General features: G+C 42.2%; 1 protein-coding gene across 2 annotated transcripts in view; it reads left to right on the top strand.

Annotated features, from left to right (window-relative positions):
* SNX24 (sorting nexin 24) overlaps window positions 1-21480 on the top strand; it is a 154760-nt gene extending 133280 nt beyond the window's left edge. The window contains exons 4-7 of one of the 2 annotated variants that reach the window (XM_032425483.1): window positions 12626-12720; window positions 14092-14124; window positions 14667-14731; window positions 19955-21480. In XM_032425483.1, coding sequence (XP_032281374.1) covers window positions 12626-12720; window positions 14092-14124; window positions 14667-14731; window positions 19955-20022 — 261 coding nt within the window. In that variant the 3' untranslated portion in view covers window positions 20023-21480. Of the gene's footprint in view, window positions 1-12625; window positions 12721-14091; window positions 14125-14666; window positions 14808-19954 lie in introns of both variants that reach the window. The other variant, XM_032425484.1, reaches the window with a different exon arrangement.
* The last annotated feature ends 4544 nt before the right edge of the window (window positions 21481-26024 follow it).

Raw genomic sequence — 26024 nt, 5'->3', positions numbered from 1 at the left:
ATTACATGTTTAGAAGTGCATACAGTCCTTGTAAACTGAAACTACCTCACTTTCACTTCTCAGTAGTAACTGTGAAATAATGGGTGTAGTTTTCCCTTGATCATTGGCTGCCCCCCCCCCCCAGGTGATCACACCTAGCTGAACCTTGTAGAAACACACCCAAAAGATTTTTTTTTTTACAGAAAAAACTGGGAGCTTGCCTGTCAGCTGCTCCCAGGTACCTCCCTGGCTCCTTTTCGAGGACACCTTTGGGACAGGCCATGGGTGAGGATTGTGGAGTAGACCACAGCCTGGGAGGGTTGGTCCAGTTGACTAGTGTGCTTAGTGCATAGGACTAAGAAGGTATCTAGATTGTCTCCGTTGGTCCCTCTGTTGTATTTGTCCCCCCCACCCTTGTGTTTCTCCTCTTGCATCTCTACCTACCCCACTGATGTCTGGCTACTCAGCAGCCTGTGTAACAGGGACAAGCCATGGGCAGGGAGAAGAAATGAATGCAAAAGTGTTATTTTGGACACCAGAGAAATAACTTTCAAGCTTCTTCCTCTTCTTTTTAGAAAAAATAGTGTTTCTCCCTCAAACTTAGCTAAGATCTTGAAGATATACACTGCTTGAAGATGTATATAGTCATTTTAACTTGCTAGAGTATTAGTGTAAACCTTTACTATCTTCCTTTAATTGCTCTTAATAGAAAGCTGTTAAAAGTTCATAAAATTTGTGATTAAAAGGACCTGTTTAAGTAGAACTGTATTTTCTTCCACCAGCTGATGCTAAATTATTCCCTGTGGCTCATTCTGCAGTGATTTGGACAATCCTTTGTAAGATAAGTTTAATGAAACACTTTCCATTTCCACAGGGATAGTGTCTATGATTTGTTTAATAGACCCAATTTAGTAGGATATTTTTCTGGATAATCAGCTTACATTTTTCTTTGTTTAGTTTCATCTCATTAGGTTTATGCTTGATATTTTCCATGTTCCATAATATGTGTTCTTGGCACCTGCTGTGTTAGGCGGACAAGTTTTTCATATATTGGTCCTTTTCTTGCTTTTTATAGATTGTGCAATATATGTGTAAGCTTAATTGCTTTTTCATTTTTCGTAGGCTATTCTTTATGGTATGGACTTCTCTAAAGTCATAAGTTAAAAATAGAATATCAGGGTCTCTTGGTTGTTTCTTCTCCCTTTCTTCTTTCCTTCCTTTTCTACTCAGTATTGAAGTAATAAATTAAAGGTAGAATAGCAGAGTTGGGGTTTTTTTCTTCTCTTCTCTTTCTCCTTTAAAATAGTCTACCCAGGACTCTGTTCTATGGGCCAAAAATAGGACTTTATGATCTGTAGAGGCAAGAGGTTTATATCAGTAAGGGTTTCTGTCCTACCGCAGATATCAGCCCAAATAAAAGGGCTGAACTAAAAGTGGGGTTTATCTTTCTCAAGCATATTATTTCTCAAGCACTACTAGTGGTAGATAACTGTGGGTTTGGGTTCAGTGGCTCAAGATTATCAGGGATTGGATCTCTTTGATTCTTTTGGCCTCTCATGATCATAAGACGGCAGCTGAGCTCAGAGATCACGGTCATGTTTCAGGCAAGAAGAGGGAGGAAGCAGGTAGAGAGATGAGCAAAAGTTGAGGGAGAGTCAGCGGAACCTGACCATTTACTTTTGGGCAACTTTTTGGATCTTTCCCATCCAGCAGCTTCTACTGACATCTTAGTGGCCATATCTGTGTCTCATGGCAAGGCACTTTGGAAAATGTTGGGGGCAGGGGTGTTGTGATGGTTTTTTGTTATTGTTGTTTGCTTCTATAACCTTGACTAACCACCCCACCCCCCCAACAAAACTGACGTTCCATTAATAAGGAAGAACGGAAGAATGGATGTTGGGTAGCAACTGACAGTCTGAACCACGGCCTCCATCGGCAGAAGACTGAGCAGAGATTTCGTGTTTCTGCCTGAGTGTTGAGTAGCTTTCCATGCAATCATTCTGTTCCTACTTCCTGGGGATACCTGAGAGTTTATCAGGAAATGCCTGCTGTAATGTGAAAAATTCCAGGAAGGGGTCCATGTTCATTGTTGAGTGTGAGTCCCTGAATAAACATCTGTAATGTAGTTCCAAGATACGGGAGCATTTCTCTCGGTGTTAGATTTAGGAGAAGGGCTAGAATAGATAAGTTCTTTCCGTGGACTCAAGACGGGGGTCTTACTTGGACATCCTGTGAATGATTAACAGCCATGTACACATAGGCCTACTTTCTCCTCTTCTTGTTATTGTATTCCGTCCTCCTTGGTGTCGTCCTGCTGGGCTACTGTTAACCCACCAGTGTGTTTTAGGTGAATAGTTGTATTGACAGCATTTTTTTTTGTTGCAGCCAAGAGGTCAAGGGCCAGTTTCCCCCTTTCTTTATTATTTGCTGCCTAGATGTGTTTTTAACTTTAGACCTCAGAACTGTCTCCACAAGGGCCACTTTCCATTGTTTGTGTCATTTCTCCAAGGACTCATTCCTGCATGTTGAAGTGGTCTCTGCTCACTCTCTAGGCTCTTCCTGCTCAGTTTCATGCACCATGCGCTCTGCTCATCCACTGGTCTGAAATTCCCATAAAATATTCATTGTAACACAATAACTGTAGCATTTAAACAGGAGATTCAATGCAGTATGCTGACAATTTGACAAATATAAAATGGTATTAGGGGTCTTCATGTAAACACACAAACCAAAAAAAGATATTTGCCCGGTACCCTATGTCTTAACTGCTGTGCCGCAAGAACATGTAGGCCTAGGAATCCCTAATTGATCTGACTATACCACATGAAACCCGCAGTGTACAGTACGTGAAGAAGGAGAATGCTAAATAAATCAGAGGGGTAAACTAGGCAGTGGGAGGAACATTGAAGGGACTTGAGAGAGCAGGTTGTTTTCAAGCGCTTTAAACACTTTAAAAACATCAATTCATCAACATGCAGAGGCTATGCTAATTGTAAATCTTTCATTAAAAACCAGTCTCCTGAGGCTGTCTCCAGCCAACATCTTACAAGCCCAGTTCTGATTACTATTTCTTCCTTAAAGTAATAAGATCACCTTTCCATAAGCATATCCTATGATTTATATTTAAATGAGTGTTGTACCCTCCCACCCCCATTATTTGAATTCCTAAATCAGTTTTGGTGTGCTTTGTAATACACTGTTTTATTCAAATGTGTTCATAACTTTTGTGGTCTTAACTTTTGCCTTAGAGGTAAGAAGTTAGTTTATAATGGCTTTTAGAATTTGTTTTATTTGTTTTATTTTGTTTTTATTGGATCATCAGGGAAATGCCTCATAAAATTCTGGTGTTATCTGTAATCTGTCATTGAGTCACATTGTTATTCAACATATAATTAGGTAATTGGATCAAAAGTACATAAAATGTGGCTTTAAAGTATTTCAACCAGTCAAAAAAGAATGGGGTTGGTCGGAGATTGTCAAATAGGTTTTAAAGTGTTATGAGGCCAGATCCTTTCGGATTATGCTTTTGTTTTTTTCAAGTTTTGTTTGTTGTTGTTGTTATTGTTGTTTAAATATAGGGCAGAGATTAATGGAATTTATTGCCTTTCTTCTTCTGAGAGTTTTTATATACTTGTCTTGTTGAGATGTTAAGATACATGTAAAATCCAAAGAAAATCAGGAATGTATTTTAAGGGAGTCTATTTCATTGGCTCCTTTAAATTTATCTATGGGATAAATTAAATTTATAAATATAATGGGAAAATATATATTGGGAAAGATTAGGATTCCAGTTGAATTCACTAAGAAAAAAAAATTCACTAAGAAAAGAACCGCACAGTGCTGTTGTACATGCAGTAAATATTTATGGAATGAATGAATGAATGAATGAAGACATCAGTTGAGCAGTAGTTTTGGAGCTGGAGAACTGATCCTGACTGCCCCTCTGCCCTCTGAGAAATCTTGCACAGGTGTTTAGCCTTTGTGAGCCCCCAATTTTTCATTGATAGAATTTGGATAATGATAGTGTCTCACAGTATTGTGAAAATCAAGTAAGATAAGGAGCCTGGCACAGAGTAGGCATTAAATAAATATTATTGTAGTTTTAAACCACCTTGGAAATTTCCTTATATGGTAGGTTAAAATTCTTGAAAGTTAATATGACTCAGAACACTATTAATCATCACAGCGCATGAAAGGATTCCATTTTTTCATAAAGGTAACTTAGTCTGTACTGAGGGTTTGGGGAAAGTTTCCTAAGGGAATGCTTGAGCTGAGACTTGAAGGCCAGGGAGGAGTTGGCCAGTTGAAAAGAGGTGGGAAGGGCATTTCCAGTAATGGAGCCACACCCTTAGTGAAAGATAAGCTAAGTAGACTATTTCAGAAGTGGTGTTTGGATAGATTGTTTCTCAGCCCCTCTTATATATAGTTAGGGGCAGGTTCCCCTGGCCCAGGATCCTTATCATGAAAAATATTTGAGCATAATGCCCCAGTATATGCACATTTAATAATAACTTACATGCCTGTGCTACTGTATGAATCTGTACATCAAAAACTAGAAAGGATAGATTTCTTTATTTTTTAATTTAAAATAAATAGAAATTCTAATACCTGTTTTCCTGAATCATAGTTGGTAATTTTCCTTAATTTCCCATATGCCTCTAACCTACTTTAGAGACCACTGGCCTAGGAAAAATATACTGAGCATGGGCAGAAGTTTTCCTCATGCTTCCCAGCCATGTTTTATGGTAGTTTAAGGTTTATATTTTCAGTATCCGCAGGGTCTCATAACTCCCTATCTAAAAAAGTTTACATAATCATTGGCTCACTGCTGATTGTATCCCGGAGATCCTAGTCGGGGATCTGTTTCCTAAGAGCAGGAACAGAACCACTCAGAAAGGATATATCTTGAACCTGGCCTGACCTGTCCCACAGGTAAAGCCCTGCTGAGATGAGCTCATGAACCAAAACCACAGAACACAGAAGAAAATAAACAGCTATGAGTGAGAGTCAGTGGACACATAACAGCAGAATTAAACCCCAAGAATTTCAAGGAAAGGACAATTTGATAAAAACCAAAAATGAAAATGTGTGACATAACTAAAGGCATAAGAAAAGAGCGAGCATCAAAGAAAAACAGACCAGGCAGATGTGGAAAAGAACCAGTAGAAATGAAAATATAGTCATTAACATTAACTTGATAGCTTGATTAAGAAGTGGTTTAGAGACAGCACGAGAGACAGGATTTAATGCGTGGTCACTGGGTGTGAGGGGCAGTATTGCTGTTTCAGTCATAGTCAACATATCAGTCAGATCATGTCATGTGTACCTAGATCCCCTACCTACCACTTACCGCTAACACCGCTCACTGGACCCCTAAATCCACGGAGGAGAAAGAGCAGAATCCTTGACATGACCCAGAAGCCCTACCCAGCCTCTCCAGCCCAGGTTCATTGTCTTCAAAGGCACAGCCACACTGGCGGTGGTATTCTTAATACCACCAATGCTTCTATCTTTGAGCCTCCTGTGCTGTGTCTGAAATATCCCATTCCCTCTACCCATCAGCTCATTCTTCCTCCAGCTCCAGGATCACCTTGCCAGGGAAGCAGTCCTTCACCCCAGGGGTTCATAAGGGGGCTTCGTTACTAACACTTAAAACAGCTGTACTTGCCTGCAAAGTCCTGGTTTCAGTTTGTAATCCCACATTCATGGCTGTGATTATTTGAACACCATTCATTTTCCTCACTGGACTATACGTCCTGGGTGGGCAGAACCATGGTTGTTTGGCCAACCATCGTGCCAGTGGTTAGACATAGTAGGTGTGAGATAAATATTCCAGAAATACACAGAACATAAATTTTGATATTAAAATAGCTCAAAAGATGGTTGATGTTTCAGTTTCTCTTGTTCCACGATTAGTTTTGTCTTTTTAGCTATATTATCAGAAACGGTATTTCTTCTTTCAAATCTGTCTTAAGCCATATTACAGAATTTCTTTTCACAGATTTTTTTTTTTCTCTTTAGCATTTTAAAAAGGACCTTGTCAGCATTCAGCTTTTAGTGCACGTCCTCAGATTCCTGCAAGATAGTCCATAAAGCCCTATGAAACCATAGCAGTTGAATTCTTTGAATAGTGCCGTGTTTTCCAGGCACAGAGTTAGGTGCGTCTTGAGAATAGTGTCATGCACAAAAGGAAGGATGCGTGGTACGGTGGGTTCTTCCGACGCACATCTGATTTGTAATTTTTAGGTGGTCCTCTGACTTTTTAAAAGTGCTCCTTTGATAACCTTACTGTTGTGGCTCATTTTGTGACATTGAGAACAAGTGCTGGGGTGTGGGTGAGCAGAAGCCTGAGGACTGCGAAGGCTCTGCGCGCTGGGAGGCTTCCATGCCCGAGGACAGGGACACTGCCGCCCACTTACTGCGGTGAGGACACATTGATTTTCTCCCTCTCTGTTTTTCGCTGCACTTCTGAAGTAGGTATGCTATGAAGCATCTTTCCTAGTGGGCAGAGGAAAAACCGTCATGAACTTTGTCACCCCAGCAATCGGGCATTTCAAACCCAACTAGATGGAAGGGAGAACAGGGCTTTTAAGACTCCTGAAAACCTCCCGACTTAGTTCAGCCTCCTGGCCGTTGTGACAGAGAGGTTCCCTGCAGTTTGTAGCAAACCCTGATAGACAATGGGGCAGAAATGTGAGGGGTTTTTTTTCTTTCTTTACTGTTTTGAGGAGAGAATAAAAGGATCAAATCGGTGAAAACAATGCAGCTTTGTGCAGCAATCTGGGAAGGTTAGCAAAGTGGTCTTGTCCAAGTTTTCAACAAGATGTTCCGTTCCTGTTATAATTGGCTGCTGGGTAGGTTTGGACCTAACTAGAATGCCAGTGTTCGATTTCACCGTGTCCTCGGTGGAGACGTGTCACCGTTTATGCTCGCCTTAGTGACAATTTTCTAAAATGGAAACTCGTGGGAAATCATTACAGTGTTTATATGTCTCCCTTGTCGGACGGCGTTATCCTGTGATATTTTACCGGTGTTTTCCACTGCATGATGGCATCTAGCGAAGGTTAAGGCAGAACGGGTCCCTCTGTAATTTTGTGACTGCATTTTACTTACTCAAGAAGAAAAGATAACTGACAATTAAGTATTTGGGATGTCACAGAAAGAACATGTGCAACTAATCAATGGTATCCCTTGGGAACATGATTTTATAAAGCTGATAAGGTAGAAAAATCGGGATTTTGTGATTTGTGATACATGATGATAATTGCACCTTTTCAATAAAAAAGACAGATTTCTCGAGTAAACATTGAGCTTGCAGGGGATGCTGGTAGAAATGCTGTTGTTTTTCTGCCCCCATCCAGGCAATTTTTTTTTAAATGCTTTTGTAGACCAGGAGATTTTTTTTTCCCCATTCTTTTAGAGTGATGTTTCTGAAGGAATATCTGGTGTGTTTTAAGGAAAGTCATTTGTTATCCTGAAAGCAAGTAACACTGTGTAAAGAATAATAATTATTATTTTTTGCTTCTTACAGTTCCCCAGTTTTAATGTTTATCAGAGTTGGTTACAGTAATAGCAGTCTGTTACATAGTATATCACACACTTGTTACAGTTCTTTATTTAACCCCATTTCTTATGTGCATCTTAATAATAACCTGCTTTTTAGTCTACATTACTTCCAAGTGATAAATTGCATGGAAATTTCTTTGATGCATTCTTCTGTTAATTCTCTAGCTTCTACCATGTGCATGTGTATCAAAGAGCAACTAAAAGACGTTCAGAGCCCAGGCTTTTCTAGAAGCTCTTGCAATGCAGGCTTTTCCCATACATGGGCCACTTTTGCTTGTTTTTTTGTACTGGCTTCAATTAGAGATAGACACCTTCTCTGCTGGTTAGGACAGTCCTTTCTTACTGTTCCAACAGCTTTGAAAATCTCTACCCTCCTTAAAAAAACATTAGTTAGGGGCTCCTGGGTGGCTCAGTCATTAAGTGTCTGCCTTCGGCTCAGGTCATGATCTCAGGGTCCTGGGATCGAGCCCCGCATCGGGCTCCCTGCTCCACGGGAAGCCTGCTTCTCCCTCTCCCACTCCTCCTGCTTGTGTTCCCACTCTCGCTGTCTCTCTCTGTCAAATAAATAAATAAAAATCTTTAAAAAAAAAAAAATTAGTTAACTAAACAACCAGACTCCTGGGCCCTACAACACCTCATTCCATGCTCGGTACCTGCTATTGGGTGACCTCTTCTAATAGAAACTATTTTGAATCTTCTGTTCATTTTCATTGCTCCCCTGTAGGCCTTTCTGCATTTATTCTTATTTCTCTTTCTTTGGGGGCTAGATAATATTGCATTAAGTGGAGCCAAGAGGATTGCTCAGCTCATTTTTTTAAACCTTCTGGAAACAATACTTCTTGCTGACCTACCACTTGAGACCAACAGCACTTGTATATAAACAGCTACTCTTCATCCTACATCTGGGTACTTAATTCTGCCTCATGTAGTATTTGACTCAGTCCTTACACCTGTAAAATTTAATGGGATTTTTTCTGATTTTTTTCTCTAATTTGTCATATTCATTATGAATTCTGATGTTTTACTCTATAAATTGGTTGCCCAGCCATGTGTCCAAAGTTGGACCTAGGGTCGGAACTCTACCATCAGAGTTATTAGTTAATTGATTAGATAGTCTGGGACCCATCACTGCCCTGCATTTCAAAATGCTCCTTTCCTAACAAATGTTGGGTTCTCGTGCCTCCTTAGCTGGACTTTGACCCAGCAGAGTTTAAATAAGAGTTTAAATAACATTTTCTTCCATGTTTTGCTAACTTTGGGAACCATCAACCCTACAGGTTGTTAAATTCTAGAATTTCATATGGAAGGTACGGAAGCCATGAATATGATTGACTGTCTAAATTCAGTGCAGTAGTAGATTTTGACCTACCAGAAAGAATCCTGCAGCCCGGTAACCTCCCTGCCAGACAAATATTTTCAAGCACAGCCCAGAGCTGAAAGCACTAATGAATTCCAATCCCAAGGCAGCACACACTCCGGAGGGGTTGTAATTGACCAAGAGGTAGAAAACTAAAACGGGAAGGCCAGCGCGTCCTTTGGGGAGCTGGTATACAGCACAGGCCGACAGCGAGGGCTTCAGGCGCCAGGCCAAATGAAGAGTGTCCCCAGCAGCATCACTGCCACATTGGAGCTAAAAGCAGGTGTCCTTGGCGGGGCTGTCAGGGGCCTCAAACCCCCTGCCACTGTCAGCACAATTATATATGGATGCATATTTTTCAGCAAGCGAGATTCTCTGCTTTTACCCATTTTTCAAAAGGATCCATGAATCATAGAGGGTTAAGAAGCCCTGTTTGCTGGATGGACAATAATCCAAACTTCTAAAACCGATAAAATAGGCTGTTCGGGATTGATAGAACGAAGAGATTGTAAGGAAACAGTGAACATTTATTGAATGCTAATTGTGCACCAGAGACTCTTGAGGACATCAACTTATCCTCACACTAACCCCATGAGGTAGCCAGGGGGTGTTGGAACCCAGCTCTGGCTCCAGAGCTCCATACTTCCTACCACAACGTCTTGCCTCTCTAAAAAATGGAAATGACTAACCATTGAAGATTAATCAAAAATCATGGTAAGCAAGCTAAAACAATGGGGAAATATGATTTGATATTCAAAATGTAATTTATATCTATTTTTATATATTTATTTATATAAAAATTATTTATTTATTATATGTTTAAATATATTTATTTACCTGTTGAATAAAGTTGGGTAGTTAGACCAGACTGGGGTCCCAAGAAGGTGGAATGGACCAGGGCTCAGCTTTAAAAAGGAGGGATCTTCTTGAGTGAAAGCTTCTCAAGAAACAGGAGAAGATGGGGCACCTGGGTGGCTCAGTCGGTTAACCGTCTGTCTTCAGCTCAGGTCATGATCCCAGGGTCCTGGGATTGAGCCCTGTGTCAGTCTCCCTGCTCAGCGGGGAGCCTGCTTCTTCCTCTCCTCCCCGCTCATGCTGTCTGTCACTCTCTCTGTCTCTCTCAAATAAATACATAAAATCTTTAAAAAAAGAAAGAAAGAAAGAAACAGGAGATGTAAATGGAACAGCCCCACATCACATTTGGGTTTCTCAGGGAGTGAGATCATGTGTGTATGAACCGAAAGATTTGACTAAACTAATTTAATTTCTCTTGTACATCTCTGTACTAATCAATGACAGTCATTTCTCTTGTACATATTAAATTAGGTAAATTCTACCATACGACACTCTAGCTCTGTTTGGACTTAAGTATTAATGATTTTCTTACAAGCCTTCTTAGCAGAGTTTAGGAAATCTTGCCACCATGTAACTGAATGCTTAACTAACCCCCCCAACACTACTTTCTTTACAACTATAAGTCCTGAAATCCATATTGGTGACTCTTTTATGAAAAATATTTGAGAATTTTCAGGGAACATTTAACAAAAATGCTCACAAATTTCTGGAGTTTTCTGTATTTTTTTTTTTTGCCAGTATATCTTACCTTAAAAAATGTGATCATCCATTTGGAGTGCTCTGTTTGGGGAGGCTGGACAGGATTAATTCCCGTCCTGGTGTTGCAGTGTAAACAGCTTTTTGCTTGTCTTTTGTCATTAATGATCATGCTGTAGCTGTAGCCAGTGCATTGTAAGCCAATCTGTCAAGGCAAATAAACAATTCACCTTGTTAAAATTCCCTAAATCTTGCATTAATAAAACCAAACTAACCCCCTGAACACTCAAGAGATGTCTTCCTCCATACTGCAATGATGGATGACATGTCTAAAGATCCTGGAAATTAAGTAGTTCAGGTCATTAAAAGTGTCCCACACTTGTTATTGATTTAATTTATTTTAAAAGGTGGGGGTGGAGATAAGAGTGTTAACCCCCCCCACCATTTTTTTTTTTTTTTTTTTTTAATCTGAAAGCTACCACTTGTACACGTAATTAAAACTATTGCCTGGGTGAACAGCTCTGTATTTGTTACAACATCAAGCTTTATTATTTAAATAGGTATTGTATCATTCTCTTAAACAGATATCTAGAAACATGGAGATAATCATTACAACTTATTTTATGGCAAAAATTCCCTGGAGCTTCATATATACAATGATCCTTACAACCTTTGAGTTCTGGGCACTGAAATAATGACCTTATGGGCAACCCCAAAATTTCCCTGAGTAGATGAAAATTTAGAAGGTCACTGAAAATAGTAGTGAAAGCATGCTTCTGGGAAGAGGAGCTTTTTTCTATTTTATGCATTTTTTGTTTTCCTACTTTCTGTTTACTTTCCTTAAGCCTCAGTGGGTACAAGCAGCTATGTAAGGAATAGGAAGAGACCAAGACAGGGCTGGGTTTCCAGATGCCTCCTCTCGAGGAACTGAACAGCAGGAGGATTGAGTGCTGGTGTAGCTCAGGGCTCAGCCTGCTTTGCTCATTCCATTCATATGTCCTAAACTGGGTAACTGTTTTAAAACTCTGCTAGAAATGAGACCACTCAGTATGTAAATTATGACAAAAAGCAATAGGTTATATAGAATTACATATTTCAAAATATACATCATTTGACCTTTTGTCATTTGCGCCTTATGCATCACATTGCATAGCTATTCCTGATCAGCCATGTGGGCAATACTTCACCATCCCTCCTCATTGTTCTTTAAACAACATGTGGGAGGAGGACCATGGTAAATGATAAAAATGACCTTTGAAAATAATTCTCTTACTTTCAGAGATTATCGTACAATCTTTGATGTTTTTTCCATGGTCTCTGTAAAAAAAAAAGGGGGGGGGAGAGGGGCAACCGTTTAATCAGTTCATACACTGTGGCCCTCTTTTTTATAAAAATAGATACCCACGAAAATGCACTCTCTTGTTCTCCATTAGATTTCGCCTTGCACTTGCGTAATTCGGATAGCCGAGAAAGGACATGGTTATGCCATTATGCCAGCTCCTTAGCAGAGCTCCCTAAATGGAAGAACCGTATAGATTTTTTTTTTTTTTTTTTTTTGTATATACACTGATTTACACTTAGTGGTAAAGTTGTTACTGACCCTTTAAGTGGAGCTGTCCAAATGGCCATAAATGTCAGTTGATCCTAATGCCGAAAAGAGGTGATAGCTGAGGGATCTTGGCTAAATCTTCCAGTTAAAAAAGCCATGTAGTATTTTCTAAACAGTAGTGGTCTCTTGTAGACACACACATACACACATGCCCAGACCACTTTATCACCCAGTAAGGAAAATTTGATGTACATATCTTAGCAGAATTATTGAGGCTCCCAGGTTTTTAAAATACTCTAATCAGAATCTCCATGAAGGCAAGAGTTCTGTCCACCTGGTGGCCCGCTGTCTGCCCCCTCGTCAGCATCTGATGTGTAGTAGATGCTCCATAAATGCTTTTTGGGTGAGAGATAGATAAAATGGAGTATTTGGTGACACTGAAGAGCATGCCTGTCCCCTGAATTCTTGGTGGGTGAAATAGGGACCACCCCACCCCTTACAGATTGTGAAGAATGATGCTGGTAAGAACTTAGATGGGCAGTCATGACTTTTTGACGTAGTTCATTTGATTATTGATTGCCTAGTAAATTTCACTTTCTAAGTTCTCTTTTCTCCTTTTGCAGGCTGTCATTTTGGAAAATGAAGAGCTTCCCAAACTCTTCCTTGATTTCCTAAATGTGCGACACTTGCCCTCGCTACCAAAGGCAGAGAGTTGTGGGTAAGAAATGTTGTTCACCTATCGGACATGTATTTGAAGCTACTCTGCAGTCACTTGTTGGGCTAACCAATAACCCCAGTGGTGCTGGAAGGGTCAGCCTGGCCACGCTCATTCTCTCTGCTGGGACAGCACTCACTGGCCCCCTGCATGTAGTCAAAGGAATTCCTCTGCAGTCCTCATCCCTAAATTGCTGCCAAATGACCAAGGCTCAGTAACTCAGGTTTAGACTTACGGAATTGCCTTTTTAAAATATGCTGCTTCATAGAGTGATGTTACGTAATGGGACTTACGAATCTAGATAGCCTATTGAGGGACTAATAAATTTATTTGTGGGTACTTGAGCAAAGCGTATATGCCCATGCATATGCTGTCATATTATCTAAAAGCCGTGAATGACCTTGGAGGTAATTTTAGCCGACTCCCTTATTGTTGACTTGATCAAACTGAGACACAGGAATTAAGTGTCTTTCCCAAAATCTCTCACCTTGTAGCTGGCAGAGCCCAGGACTTCCCACATGAGCTCTCTCTCCCTGCTGTCCTGCTGCCTCTCCCACAGGACCTTCTAATGCGGAGCTGGAAATCCCAGTCCCTGTGTACCAAGGAACCAGACATTTGATATCATCAGCAGTTGGGAAGTGTTCTTCTGAAGAATGAACTCTGAAACCACTTGCCCAGCTCTGGGCCCCCGACTTAGGTTGAGCTGGCCTCCAAAGGCCATCAGCAATACCCCTGACATATTAAATCCATTTACAGAGAAACACATCATTACAAAGTCTCTGCAAACCCACGCAGGAGAAGGGGTTTTGTTCATCCTCTTGTTGCCTCCAGAGCCGCCTGAAGGATGCACACTAGCTACAAGACGTTCACTCAGACCACACCCAAAGGCGTGTTAAACCCCAGCCGTCTTCAGGATGAAGGCTGCAGACACCAGCTCTCTCACTGGTAGTGTTTGCTCAAGGCCACGCTCCACTCATCCCAGAGAGCACGGGTGTTCTCCAAATAATAGGCATTGTCCGTCTGTCCTGTTCTGACTTGAGTGCATTTGCTAGGAGGTTGCGCTCTATACAAGGGTGTTTTTAAGAAGAGATTTTAGGAATGACAGAGTGAAATCTTTTCTCCATTATATAAGCTCGAAAGTAAAACCATAGGGTGTGTAAGTGATCTTTAGGAAAATTGAAGTTCAAGAATATGGTGGTCTTAAGATTCTTTAGAATGAGGCATCAGTCATGCTGTGACCTTGTCAAGACAGCTCTCTCTTCAAAATGTTCCCCAATTCAGAGCTCTAAGAATACTGGCTCTCTTTTCCTTGGTTTGCAGCATCATTTCCCCAACTTACATGGTCTTCCTCTTCTTCTTTTAAAAAAATTCTAGATCTTTTGATGAGACGGAATCTGAAGAATCAAGGTAAGAACTAACACTAGTCAATCAAAAGTTATATAAAACCAGGAATAGGACTATGGTTTTGTTGAGTGTTTAATGACGATGGTATAAGTGTACCAAGTCATGATCTTCTTGATAATATTTGTTAGGCAATTAATTTATAAATATTTGATAGGAAGTTAGAGAAGTAACCAGTTATATCTAGGAATGAAGGGATAAGAACCCTACATTGTTTTGTGCAAGTAATAAGAATACTATTTTATCAATAATTGTGCTGTGAGATTTAAAAAAAAAAAAACAAAAAACAAAAAACCCAGCACTTTTCAGCAACGATTTATCATACAGATTGTATATCTGTTTCAGATTCCACAAAGAAATGTTGAGAAGGTGAGCGCAGTGCTGGTTCGTTCCCTGTAACTCTGCTCGCTATTAGTCACCCACGCGGTTAGAGACATAAACCTTGAGATGTCCCCACACAGCAGTTTGATCCCCTCAAAGCTAGTTTGTCGTGTTTTCTGTTTACCGTCGTCCCCTGATGCTGACATGCTTGTTCTTGACCTTTCCAGCAAACTGTCCCACCAGCCGGTCCTGCTATTCCTCAGGGATCCATACGTCTTGCCTGCAGCCGGCGGTAATCAAACCTGTCATCGGCTAACAGCTCTTTACTGATCTGACCCTGCACCACATAAACCACGTTTTTAATACAGGTCTAACAGAGTGACATTGGTCCAGGGCTTAATAATCTGCCAATAAACCAGTGCTCTTGGTGTAAGAGACATTCAGAATTTTAATTGGGGCAGGCCTTTCAGCACGAAATGTAATTTTTCTTTCTACCGTACCAGGCAGTTTTGAATTAGAGTAATAAGGAGGAAAGATAGTCATTGTCTTTTCTTTGTTTGTTTGTTTTTGGTGGTGTTATATTTTGGTCTCTGCTTGTTTTTATCCAGATGCTAAGGTTTGATTCCAAGGCTCTGGTTCTTTTTCTTTTTTTTTTTTGAAATGCTTTTTTCCCCCAAAGCGGTGTATGTGTATTACATGTGTATCTTTACTTCCATTTAGGTTATAGCATCTCAGATGATCAAATGTGTATTTTTAGGAGTTATATACTTAAATATAATGAATTTATGCATAAGTGTAATCAATATTTTAGCCTGGGTCCTTTCTTTGTGCCAAGAAATGTAAATTCCTCAGAGTCCCTCCCAAAATGGCCTGCTCTACACCTCTTCATGAGTACATTCTCAGACGTTTTCTCATCTAATTTTTTTTAACAGCCCCATGTAATAGGCAGGGCAGGTATCCTCATTGGCTAATGAGAGAATGGGGGCCTGAGGAGGTCCCTGACTTGCCCGGTGTCACATGGCTGATGGGCAGACCCCTTGGTGCCTAATTTCTCCTTGTGCGCTCTTTATGTAGAGTGAATGTTCAGCCCTTGTTCCTGGGAGTAACTAAATAGCATAGCAACTCAATAGCAGTAGATAAATTATCTGTTGAAACTGTTTCTACATTCTGACAATAAAACCTTATCACCAGCAAGAGGAGGGGACCGTTCTGTGGCAGCAGTGTGTGTCCTGAGATCAGTGACTTAGCTGGCAGAGTAAAGAGGGACGGCCAGGACCCAGCCCGGCTCCATGGATGGACCATTCCTGGCGCCCTGATCGGAGAGAGCCGCCTTTGCTATATAGGAATACGTTCTTATAGTATTTTCCCTATACAGTTCTTTCAGTGAGGAATGATTGCCTTTGTCTAGCATTTGCTTCCTGTGTTTTTAAAAAAATGCGTATTATATTAGTTGACATTAGGTTAACAAAATGTTACAGTTAACAGATACGCATCATGTAATCTAGGCTAGAGGAAATAGGCAGCATTCTCTAAAGCATTCTTTTTATCTTCTGAACGTGGTTCTACAAGTACTTTTTCCAGGTATTGTGGATGGTCAGAAATTTCATGCATTGGACCGACGACACTCCTGTGGATGTGTGGAGAATGGAATGATCGTTGTGATCATAGCCAGGGTGCTTAGTGGAAGAGGGAAGATGTTTTATGATCTGTGCACCTGGTTGGGCAACAAAGAACAGGAGGAACTTTGAGGGGGAAAGAACTTCAGGGGCAAATATCTGGAGCTAGAGAGGGTAAAAGTGTGTATTGTTGGTAAAACGTTGACGTGGACGGATGACTTATGCAAATGGGAGATTGCCGTTTGAAGAGGACACGGAAATCACGGGTTTTATGGACAGAATGGCACCAGGTATGGGAGGGCCCATCACCGGATCTGTTTTTGTGCAGTTTGGCCAACCCACCTTCATAAATCGGATTCCTGTTATCTTACAAGTATGAGCTGCTGATAGGCTCTTGAAGATCTTTAGCATTTAAATGAGAGAGAAGTTTTACTGGCATCACATTTCTGTGTTATTTAGGCCTCTTAGCAAAAGTGGAGGGTACTCCTCCGGAGGCAGACACTATCCTCTTAAAAATGCTAATAATCAGTCTTCTCTGAATATACGCTTTTTGGCCTCAGTTTGGATTTCTCAGGGGAATGCACAACAGCTCTTGCCCTGGTCCCCAGCATCTGCAGCATGGCTACACTCTGGATATTTTTCATCAGCTTTCATCAGACCTCCCATCAGCTTCGGCCACCATCTCGACCACTCTCTCCCCTTTCATCCACGGTCTCCCCTGCACTTTCCCGCTCTCCCACTTTTCTTCCCATCCCCGGCAGCCCACCGGCGGGCTATCATAGACCCTCTTGTCTTTTCCTTTGCTTTCTTTTGGATGATCTCCTTGCTTGTGGTCTCGATGACCTTGTGTATACAGCTGAGACACAGTCTTGGGTTTCCATCCCCACCCTCTCTCTCTGACCTTGACTCCTACGAGGCTCTCACGGCCCTTGATGCTCCGGCCCCTGCTCCTGTTTCTAAGAGGAGCCCCTCCCACGCTCTGCCGCATGCACCCTGAGCTCTTTCTGGGCCTCCGAGGTGTGCAGTCCGTTCCTCCCCCCCCACCCAGGGCACTGTTGTTCCCCCTCCCACCCCCGGGAGCTCTCTTCTCGTCCCCACACGGTGCTGCCTCTGCATCTTCCAGGCGCAGCCTGAGAGAGCCTTTGCCTGCTCTGCTCTCAAGGGCCCCTCAAGAGTTCCCCCCTCTGCCAATCCCATTGCCTTTTTTTTTTTAAGGTCCACAGTAAATGTTGACCAAAAAAATGAGAACCAACAAAAATGACAAACCTTTCCTAAATCATCCCCTCTCAATGGGAAACAAAGGCGGGGGCAGCATTCAAACACTAATGGGCATTGAATGAAAATCCTACGTATGATGAAGCCGAAATCCAAAGTGTAGAATGGAGTGGAACCAGATGAGGAAACAAATGACCTCTGATAATCTTCTCGTTGGTCCCTGATTGGTGGACCTTGTTATAAAACACCTCTGTTCCATTCACTTTGATCAGAGTCCCCCCGTTTGCTTCCTTTACTGTAGTGACCACACACACTGTTCCCTTTTTCTCTTTCTGTCATGTTCACCTTCTGAATCTCCAGCCTCCGGCGCATGTTCAGCACTTGCTGGACCGTAAACACAGCGCCGTGGCCTGCCATCTTCCCTCTGCTGGGAATGCTCCTCACCCGGACACCCTGGCGGGTGGCCGCTGCACCTCATTCCCACAGTACCTGCCCACAGAGGTCTTTCCTCACCTTCCTGTCCCCTCACCCTCAAGCCCTGTGCCCTACTTCAGTTTTCCCCTTGCCTTGATTTATTTTTTTAAAGATTTATTTATTTATTTGGGAGACAGAGGGAGAGAGAGCATGCTCAAGCAGGGGGAGGGGCAGAGGGAGAGGGACAGAGAAAGAATCTCAAGCAGACTCTGTGCTGAGCATGGAGGCTGATGGGGTTGCTCCATCTCACGACCTCAGGATCATGACCTGAGCTATCAAGAGTCAGACGCTTAACCGACTGAGCCACCCAGGCACCCCTCCCCTTGCCTTTAAACTACTGCTTGACCTCTTCAGGTGATGTAGCATTACTCTGAGTAATTAATAGTATTTCCCCTTTTTGTCCCTTTTGCTGAACTTACTTAAATCCATTTAAGCTGAATATGCTGATGATGTAATTTCACTAACCTCCAAATAAACTTTTATATTTTGGGTAGCAAAGGATAAATGCCCAAATGCTAATAAAGCATGTTAATGTGTTCTGTTTGGGCATTTAATTGAGAATTGATCAATATCTCCATTGATGGCTCTTGGTTTCAGTACACTTCTGTGGGGGGAGAAATACTTTTAGAATTAAAATGAACTTAGCAAAATCATTGCTCTTGATTGCGTTCAAAATACATAGATTTAAGTCCTATTACAGATTATTAAAGGTATGTTTTATGGAAAATTATGTTGTTTCATGCTGGATAAAAGCAAACACTAAGAAATCGAGTGTCATCACCCAAAAGTAATTGAGTTGCTCACGTACTGGAGATATTTTTAAAGCGTATTTTGTTGGTGTATTCATTTGCTTGTCTCCCTGACTAGCATGGAAGTTCCCTGGTGTGGGCAGGGCCTGTTACTTACTTACATTCCCAGTAATTAGACCATATTTGGTACGTGATGGTAGCCGGTACTTACTGTGTGCCCAGTTCAGGTGCAAGCGCTTTGTTTTACCCTCCAGTTTGTACAACAACCTTTCAGGCAGGTACTGTTACGAAATCCCTCACTCGTCACGCGGAACCCACCACCACTTTGAATTTGTCCCCGTGTACCCTGAATGACAGCCAGAGCTATCTTTTCCAAACACGATTCAGTTCTGTGTCACTCTGCTTAAAATCCTTCAGGAGTTCTCACTACTTTTCAGACAAAGCCAAAATTCCTGGGCTTGCCTGGGCCCTCCGGCCCTCAGGCCTTCTCCCTCCCTCCCTGTCTACACTGGCCTCCATTCCAGCCTTTGAACCTTCCTGGCTCCCTCCTCCCGCAGCCTTGCCAGCTGGTCCGCTCCTCCAAGAGCCTTTCTGCCCTCCCTTGCGAGTGGCTTTACGTAGTAGGTACTCTATAGAGGTTGGATTAATAAGTGAACATACTAGTTTCTGTCTGAAAGTATTGGACCAACTAATTTCCTTACCTAATAACTATATTTATTGAAAGTGGTGGGCTTTCACGTAAATCCTGGATATAATTATGTGCAGATTGAAGTTGAGAAATTGAACCTCTGGGCCGTGTGATGGATGGGGTCCCCCAGTGCAAGGTATCCGTTCATATTTTACCTGCTCTGATAACTGGAATACGCTATGGCGGATGCACACCTCTGGGTTTCCTTTGTACCTCCTCTAAAAATGTGGCTGATTTTGCCAGTTTGACAGGATGGTTTTTGTCAGAAATGTGCCCTTTTAAGTTAGGAAGACGGTCCCCGTTCCTCCTGCTCCCTGGAAGCTCGTGCAACAAAACAATCATCCTCAAGACAACTTGGACTAAACACTGCTGTAAACCACAATGGAAAAACTGCAGCCAAGTATTCCCAGTAGAAATCTTGGAATCCCTTCAAGTATATTGAGATTTTGTTAGAAATTGAATTGCCAGTGTAATCCATCTTCCTTGTGAGAAAACATTCAGATAAAGAGCTGGGGCCTAGCAGCATTAAGCATTAGAACATCCCTTAAATCAATAAGCTACAAATCTGGCCGTGCATTCCTGCAGAGCCTGGTCGTGCACTGAAGTGGCTTTCGGCTGAGGCGACATGACAGATAGCGCGTCCTCAACAAGAGCAGGCTGTGCGGTGATGCGGGTCCCTAAGTTACGAGGGTCCTCGCCTTGTTCAAGTCTGCAAAATGCAGTTGCGTTTTATTGCTGTGCCTAAGAAAAGCCGTTTTCCTTTTGTTTTTCAGATTTTCCAAATGTGGTTATTGAAGGAGTCCTCCATGGGATATTTTACCCCCATCTGCAGCCCAGGTAGAAATCCTCCATGGCTAGAAGAAGCCGAAGCAGGTTTCACGGAAATCGATACGTACCAAATTAACCTAAACTCTATGACATAACAGCTCTAGCTAGTGGTAAAATTCACAGTCCCAGCTTAATTCAGGGCAGGGACATTTCCATTAGAATGGTGCTTTTAAAAATAGAAACTGACCAGGGCGGTGCTGAGGTTAAGGCCAAGTGTTTGAGAAGTAGAAGGTAGCTGCCAATTTCGAAACTATAGAAGATACTGGGAGCAGCAAGTGTAACAAAACAAAAGTTACTCTCTGCTTTAGTTGCACCATTTGCTAATTGAACATCTTATCCTGAATCATACTGAGACTGATCTACTTTGGTAGCTTGCTGTTGTTGTTGTTGTTCAGATTTTAGGAGACACTAATCTTTTCATCGTGAGAGTTTCTCGGTCAGTGATAGATAACTTTCTTACGTCCTAGCACCATGGGAGTATCACAGATACACGCAGTGCTAAATGTGAGTCGGAACTAAACTGGAAATTAAACGATGCTGACAATGTTAGGGCATTTTTAAAAATCTTGTCATTGCTGTTCACACTGCAGTGGAGTCGCATCGTACCTAGGGATTAGCTTCTAGTGTCAGGACACGAGATAAAATGGAGTATGGAGGTTCCCCTTGACAGCCATTTCAGAAGGCGCCATATTGAAAGTCTGTGCGTCCAACACAACCAGATTTTCCTCCGGTGTTGGAAGAAAGGACTGTTTCTTCCGTTGAAGACCATTTGACGTTGTTGGTGTCCGTTTAGGGCAATTTTGTAGAGAACCACATACGTTTCAACACTAGAATCACCCTTCGTCCTGCAAGATGCTTGTCTTCTGAGAGACAGATGCGAACTGACTGTACCCGAGGAATCGCCACAGTGGTCACTTGGTTTCCTCAAGGTTCTTCAGCCGTCATCAGGGTTCACTCATTCATTAAACTGGTGGGATTGTCACGGGATTCATTGTTATTTTCCTTATTGTGTCCTTTTCGCTGACCTCCTATATGGAATTAATGTAAGCTCAGTGAATGATCTAACTCCACTGTACATCTCACTGACACTCATATTTTGAGTAATAAAGGACAAAAGCATATATGCAAACTTTATGTACATGCTGTATTTAGGCATTTTGTCAAAAACTAATTAATAGCTAGCCTATTTATGGTTATTCATTTTACTAAGCTTCTGTGTGGGAGAAAAATATTTGGATTCAGAATGAATAACTAAATCATGGTTTTTGGTCAGGATCTAAATATACAGGTTTAAAGCCTGCTGCAGACTTTGAGAGATACCTTTGTGATAGATGTGTTACTTCATGCTGGAAACAGGCGAGGACTCTGTAACCAAAAATAACTGAATACTCACGTGTGGGAGATATTTTTTAAATGTTTTGTTGTTAGCTATTTTGAGTTAAATAAAAACAAAGAACAAGAAGTATTTGAATTTGTCTTCTCCTAGGATTTTACTGGAAACACAGATTGTGTCTTGTCTCTTTATACACACACACACACACACACACACACACGCAAAACTTCTCGCATACTCATAGGCACTTATTTCTAATCTAAGTATTAAATTACCTCATCTTTAAGGCAACAGGTACTCATTAAATAGGTGATGACTTACAAAAAGGGTAGAATTTTTTTTTTTAAGATTTTATTTATTTATTTGACACAGAGAGACACACAGCGAGAGAGGGAACACAAGCAGGAGGAGTGGGAGAGGGAGAAGCAGGCTTCCTGCGGAGCAGGGAGCCCGATGCGGGCGCTCGATCCCAGGACCCTGGGATCGTGACCTGGGCCCAAGGAAGACGCTTAACCGACTGAGCCACCCAGATGCCCAGGAATTTTTTTTAAATACAAAAACCAAGCATTTTTGGTGGCACACTCCTCAAGAAATCTGATAATTTTTTTTAGTGATGACTTTTATTTATTATTTAATAATTTTTAATATGTAATTTCATATTCCGTTTCAATTCCATTATAGGAAATAGAAGCCACAGTAGGTATTTTAAGCAGAATGGAACAATAAGAAACTGGATGCTCATAGAATCTTTTGGAAGGGCGAGGAGAGTGAACTCCTAGTGGGTAATGCAGGAGTGACTTCCAGAATCCTCCAGCAAGATCTGGTACCAACCTGCCAGGGGAGGTACGACCTTTGCTTAACGTTAAGCAGGAATTCAGGTAGTCAGGAGGCCGCTCCTGGAGCTACTGAGGTCAAAAACACCACTGCAGCTGTGATCCAGGTACCAGCAAGTAAGATCAGGAAGTCACTGTGACCACCGTTAAGTGCCTCGTAGCAGCACCCAGGACGCTGGACCCTGGGCCCTGGAACAGTGTCCAGCTGACACCAACTACACTGCAGTTGCTTCTCAACACCCATGGCCTTGCTTGCCACAACTACAGCCCCACGCAGCGGGAAGATGGTACTCACCCACTTCCATCTTCCACTCCGACTCATGAAAGCACATCCACCTGGCAGAACCTCATTATCGATCCCCAGCTTCGAGGGAGTCTGAAAGGGGCTGGAACTTTCTGGTCACTGCAGTTCAGGAATGGACATTGGAAAGATGGCGGAATATATTTCCACAGTTGAAAATGTAATAACAACATATGAAAGGATATATAAAAAAGAAAAATCTCCCACCCCGTCCCCTGTATTCCCACTGCCCACCCCCACCACAAACACCCACTGTGCTTAGTGTATGTGTATACTTGCAGAGAGATTTCATCCACATGCAAGCAAATAATGGACATTTAGTGTACATATCCCATTCCCCCCTATTTTTTTATTTTTACAAAACCTGGATTTTTCTTTTTCTTTTTTTTTAAATCTGGATTTTTCAAAGCATGGATTCATAGACAATAGAACAGTAAAGAGTAGAGGGATGGAAACAGAATAAAGAGAAGGAAGAGAAACCCCATTGCCACTGGAGGCAATGCTCCTAGTTGCTGGATTTGGTGGTGTGCCTGGGCTTGGTCTCAGATTTCCTTCAGTTCTTCATGCAGAGCCCCTCTCGGGCCTCACCTCCACCACGCGGCCACTTCCCGACCAGCACCCCCTTGGTGTCCTTTCTCCCCCACCCCAGGGTTTAGACCACTGGCCATCTATACAACCCCAATAACGCTTACCATCCCTACCTGGTAAGTCCTTAGTCATTTCACTTCGAAAAGCACAGAAACCTCATGATCACAGTTTAGAAATAACAAACGGCTGCCACCTCGTTGGTCGCCTCTGATCAAATGGTAATGGGCTGCCTAACGTGCTCGGCTGGGGGTACTGTACGGCCATCAGGGTGGCTGCTATCAAAAGCAGCCAATGACAAGTGTCGGCAAGGGTGTGGAGACCTTGAAACCCTCATACGTTGCTGGTGAGAATGGAAAATGGTGCAGCCTCTGGGCAGAATGGTCTGGCAGTTCTTCAAAAGATTAAAATTACCATGTGATCTAGCCGCTCCCCCTTCTGGGTGTATACCCAAAAGAAGCCAAGTCAAGGGACTTGAATAGATTATTTGTACACCCCAGTTCTTGGCAGTATTCATGAACACCAACAGGTGGAAGCAACCCAAGTGTCCATCAGTGGATGAATGGATGAACAAGTGTGGTCTGTGCATGCGAGGGGGATATTATTCAGTGCTAAAAAGGAAAGAAGGTCTGACGCATGCTACAGCATGGATGAACCTCAAAGGCAGGCTAAGTGAAAGGACAACTCCGGTGTGACTCTACTTCTGTGAGGTACCTAGAATAGTCCAGCTCCTAGAAACAGAAAGTAGAATGGTGGTTGTCGGTGGCTGGGGGAGGGGGGGATGAGGAATTAATGTGCATTGGGTTTCAGCTAGGGAGGACGAGAAGGTTCTGGAGATGGGGGATGGTGATGCACAATAGTGTGACTGTACTTTATGCCACTGAACTATATACTTTAAAATGGTTAAAATGGTAAATGTCGTGTCATGCATGTTTACCAAAAAGTTTTTCAAGTTTTATTTTTTAAAAGATTTCCAGTGAGTATGGATGTAATAATGCTAACCAATTAATGATACTTGCCAGGGAGCAGGAGGGATTTGGGCACACATACTTGGTGCAATGCTCCTATCCCCGACAGCCTCTCAAACAACAGTTCTCCCTTGGGGATACATATGCATCACAGTCACCTGGGGCTCTGAATCACTAAATCTGGGCTGGATGGGGCCTCCCTCTGGGTACTTAGAAAAACTGCCGAGTTGATGCCGATACACACATATGTTAGGAACCACTATTGGAGAGATGTGAGGATGTAAGATGCTTTACTAACTACCCTTCTTTCGTGGCTCTTCACTTTTATACCTTCTGCAGGACCCGCTATGAAGAGAACATCGATTCAACTCCTAGGCTATTGCGGGTGGCCACAGGGAGGTACTTGTCTTAGTCAATCGTGATGTATAAGAGACGTAACACAGACCGGTGGCTTACGAGCAACCAAATTTATTTCTCACAGTTCTGGAGGCTGGGGAGTCCAAGAGAGTCCTGGCACATTTGGTATCTGGTATGGGGTTCTCTTTACTGTGTCCTCACGTGGTGGAAAAGGGGTGAGGAACCTCTCTGGAGACTCTTAGAAAGGCACCCATCCCTTATTATCGCCTAAAGGTCCTACCTCCAAACACCACCACATTGAGGATTAGGTTCCAGCTTATGAATTTGGGGGTAGGGGGTGGGACACTGACTTTGAGACAGTAGCAGGACTCTGCAGAAGCAGCGAACGTGACAGACCCCTGTGAGTCGTGGTCTCATTGATACCCTTTCGGAATATGTATTCGGTTACTCATCCACTCCTTCAGTGACATGCATTTGAGTTCCCTCACCGGATTAAGGCACTGCTTAGGCATCTAAAGAATAGAGACATAATCGTTGTCTTCTTTTGGAATTTTTGGCCATTTACTAGAGAGTGTCTTTCCTTTTAATTGAATTGGTTATAAAGTTCAGGGAATAAGGCTGTCTCCTACAGTCTCTATATACACAACTTTGAAGCCGTCCTTTTCATCAGGGCTTTGTTGTGATTTTCATCCTTGATAATTACAGATTTTGAATTCAGCAGTGGAAACCCAGGGAAGAAACAGACACTAACTCAAAACTGATATTTCTGCACCATTTATGTTTTCTGCCCCTGCACAGACATAGTGAAAGTCTGAGCTCTGGTGAGGGTGAAGAGGCACTTATTTTTGTGCGAGGGGGAGGAGGGTACATTAAAATGGTAAACCTCTGGAGTCCATGTAATTATCTAGAGAAGAACTTGGTTTTATATCCTAGGAGTAGACCTGTAAGTCTGACCTCTAAAATGTGACACATTTTCTGTCTTCAAAACTCTCCCATCATCAGTCAGAGAGACCTCAACAGTGTCTCCAGCTTTGATATTCTATTCATTTGGATACTTCTGTGTACTGAGCTCCTACTGAGTGCTGCATATTGTCAGATAGGGTTTTTTCAGACCTCATCCCATTATAACTTTACAAACTTTTTATGAGCTTTTACTGAAGAAGAAAGTGAAGATGGGCAGGATTGGTAAGTAGCAAATATGACTGAGTGCTAATTTGGGTGCCGAGAGGTACGAGGCTAAATTCTGTCCCTAGATTGTCCCACTGAAGCCTCACGACATCTTTATGAGATATGTATTCTTACCATTCCACTTAACAGAGAAAAATGAAGGCTACAAAGACAGAATAGCTTGACCAAGGCTACCAGGTAATAAAGGAAATCAGAATTTGAAACTTTTATCCACCAAATTTAGGCTAATGCACTCCCCCAGCAGCTTCCCATTACAACTGTTCGTATTTATGGGCTTATTTGAACCACACCACACATGAGTACTCAAGTGGGAAAGAGCTCGGCATGTAACAGTTGCTGCTCTTTCTACATGACTTTGCAAGTTACCGGCCGCTTCCCCATCCCACATGATTAAACTAAGCTCTGCGCGCCCAGCTGCAGCCGCCTCCCGCATCTCTCTGCGTCCACTTC

The sequence above is a fragment of the Phoca vitulina genome, unplaced genomic scaffold (genome assembly GCF_004348235.1).
Source record: "Phoca vitulina isolate PV1807 unplaced genomic scaffold, GSC_HSeal_1.0 scaffold32, whole genome shotgun sequence".
NCBI classification, from domain to species: Eukaryota; Metazoa; Chordata; class Mammalia; order Carnivora; family Phocidae; genus Phoca; species Phoca vitulina.
The sequence above is the reverse complement of the archived record's forward strand: the minus strand, read 5'-3'. Positions and strand labels throughout refer to the sequence as shown.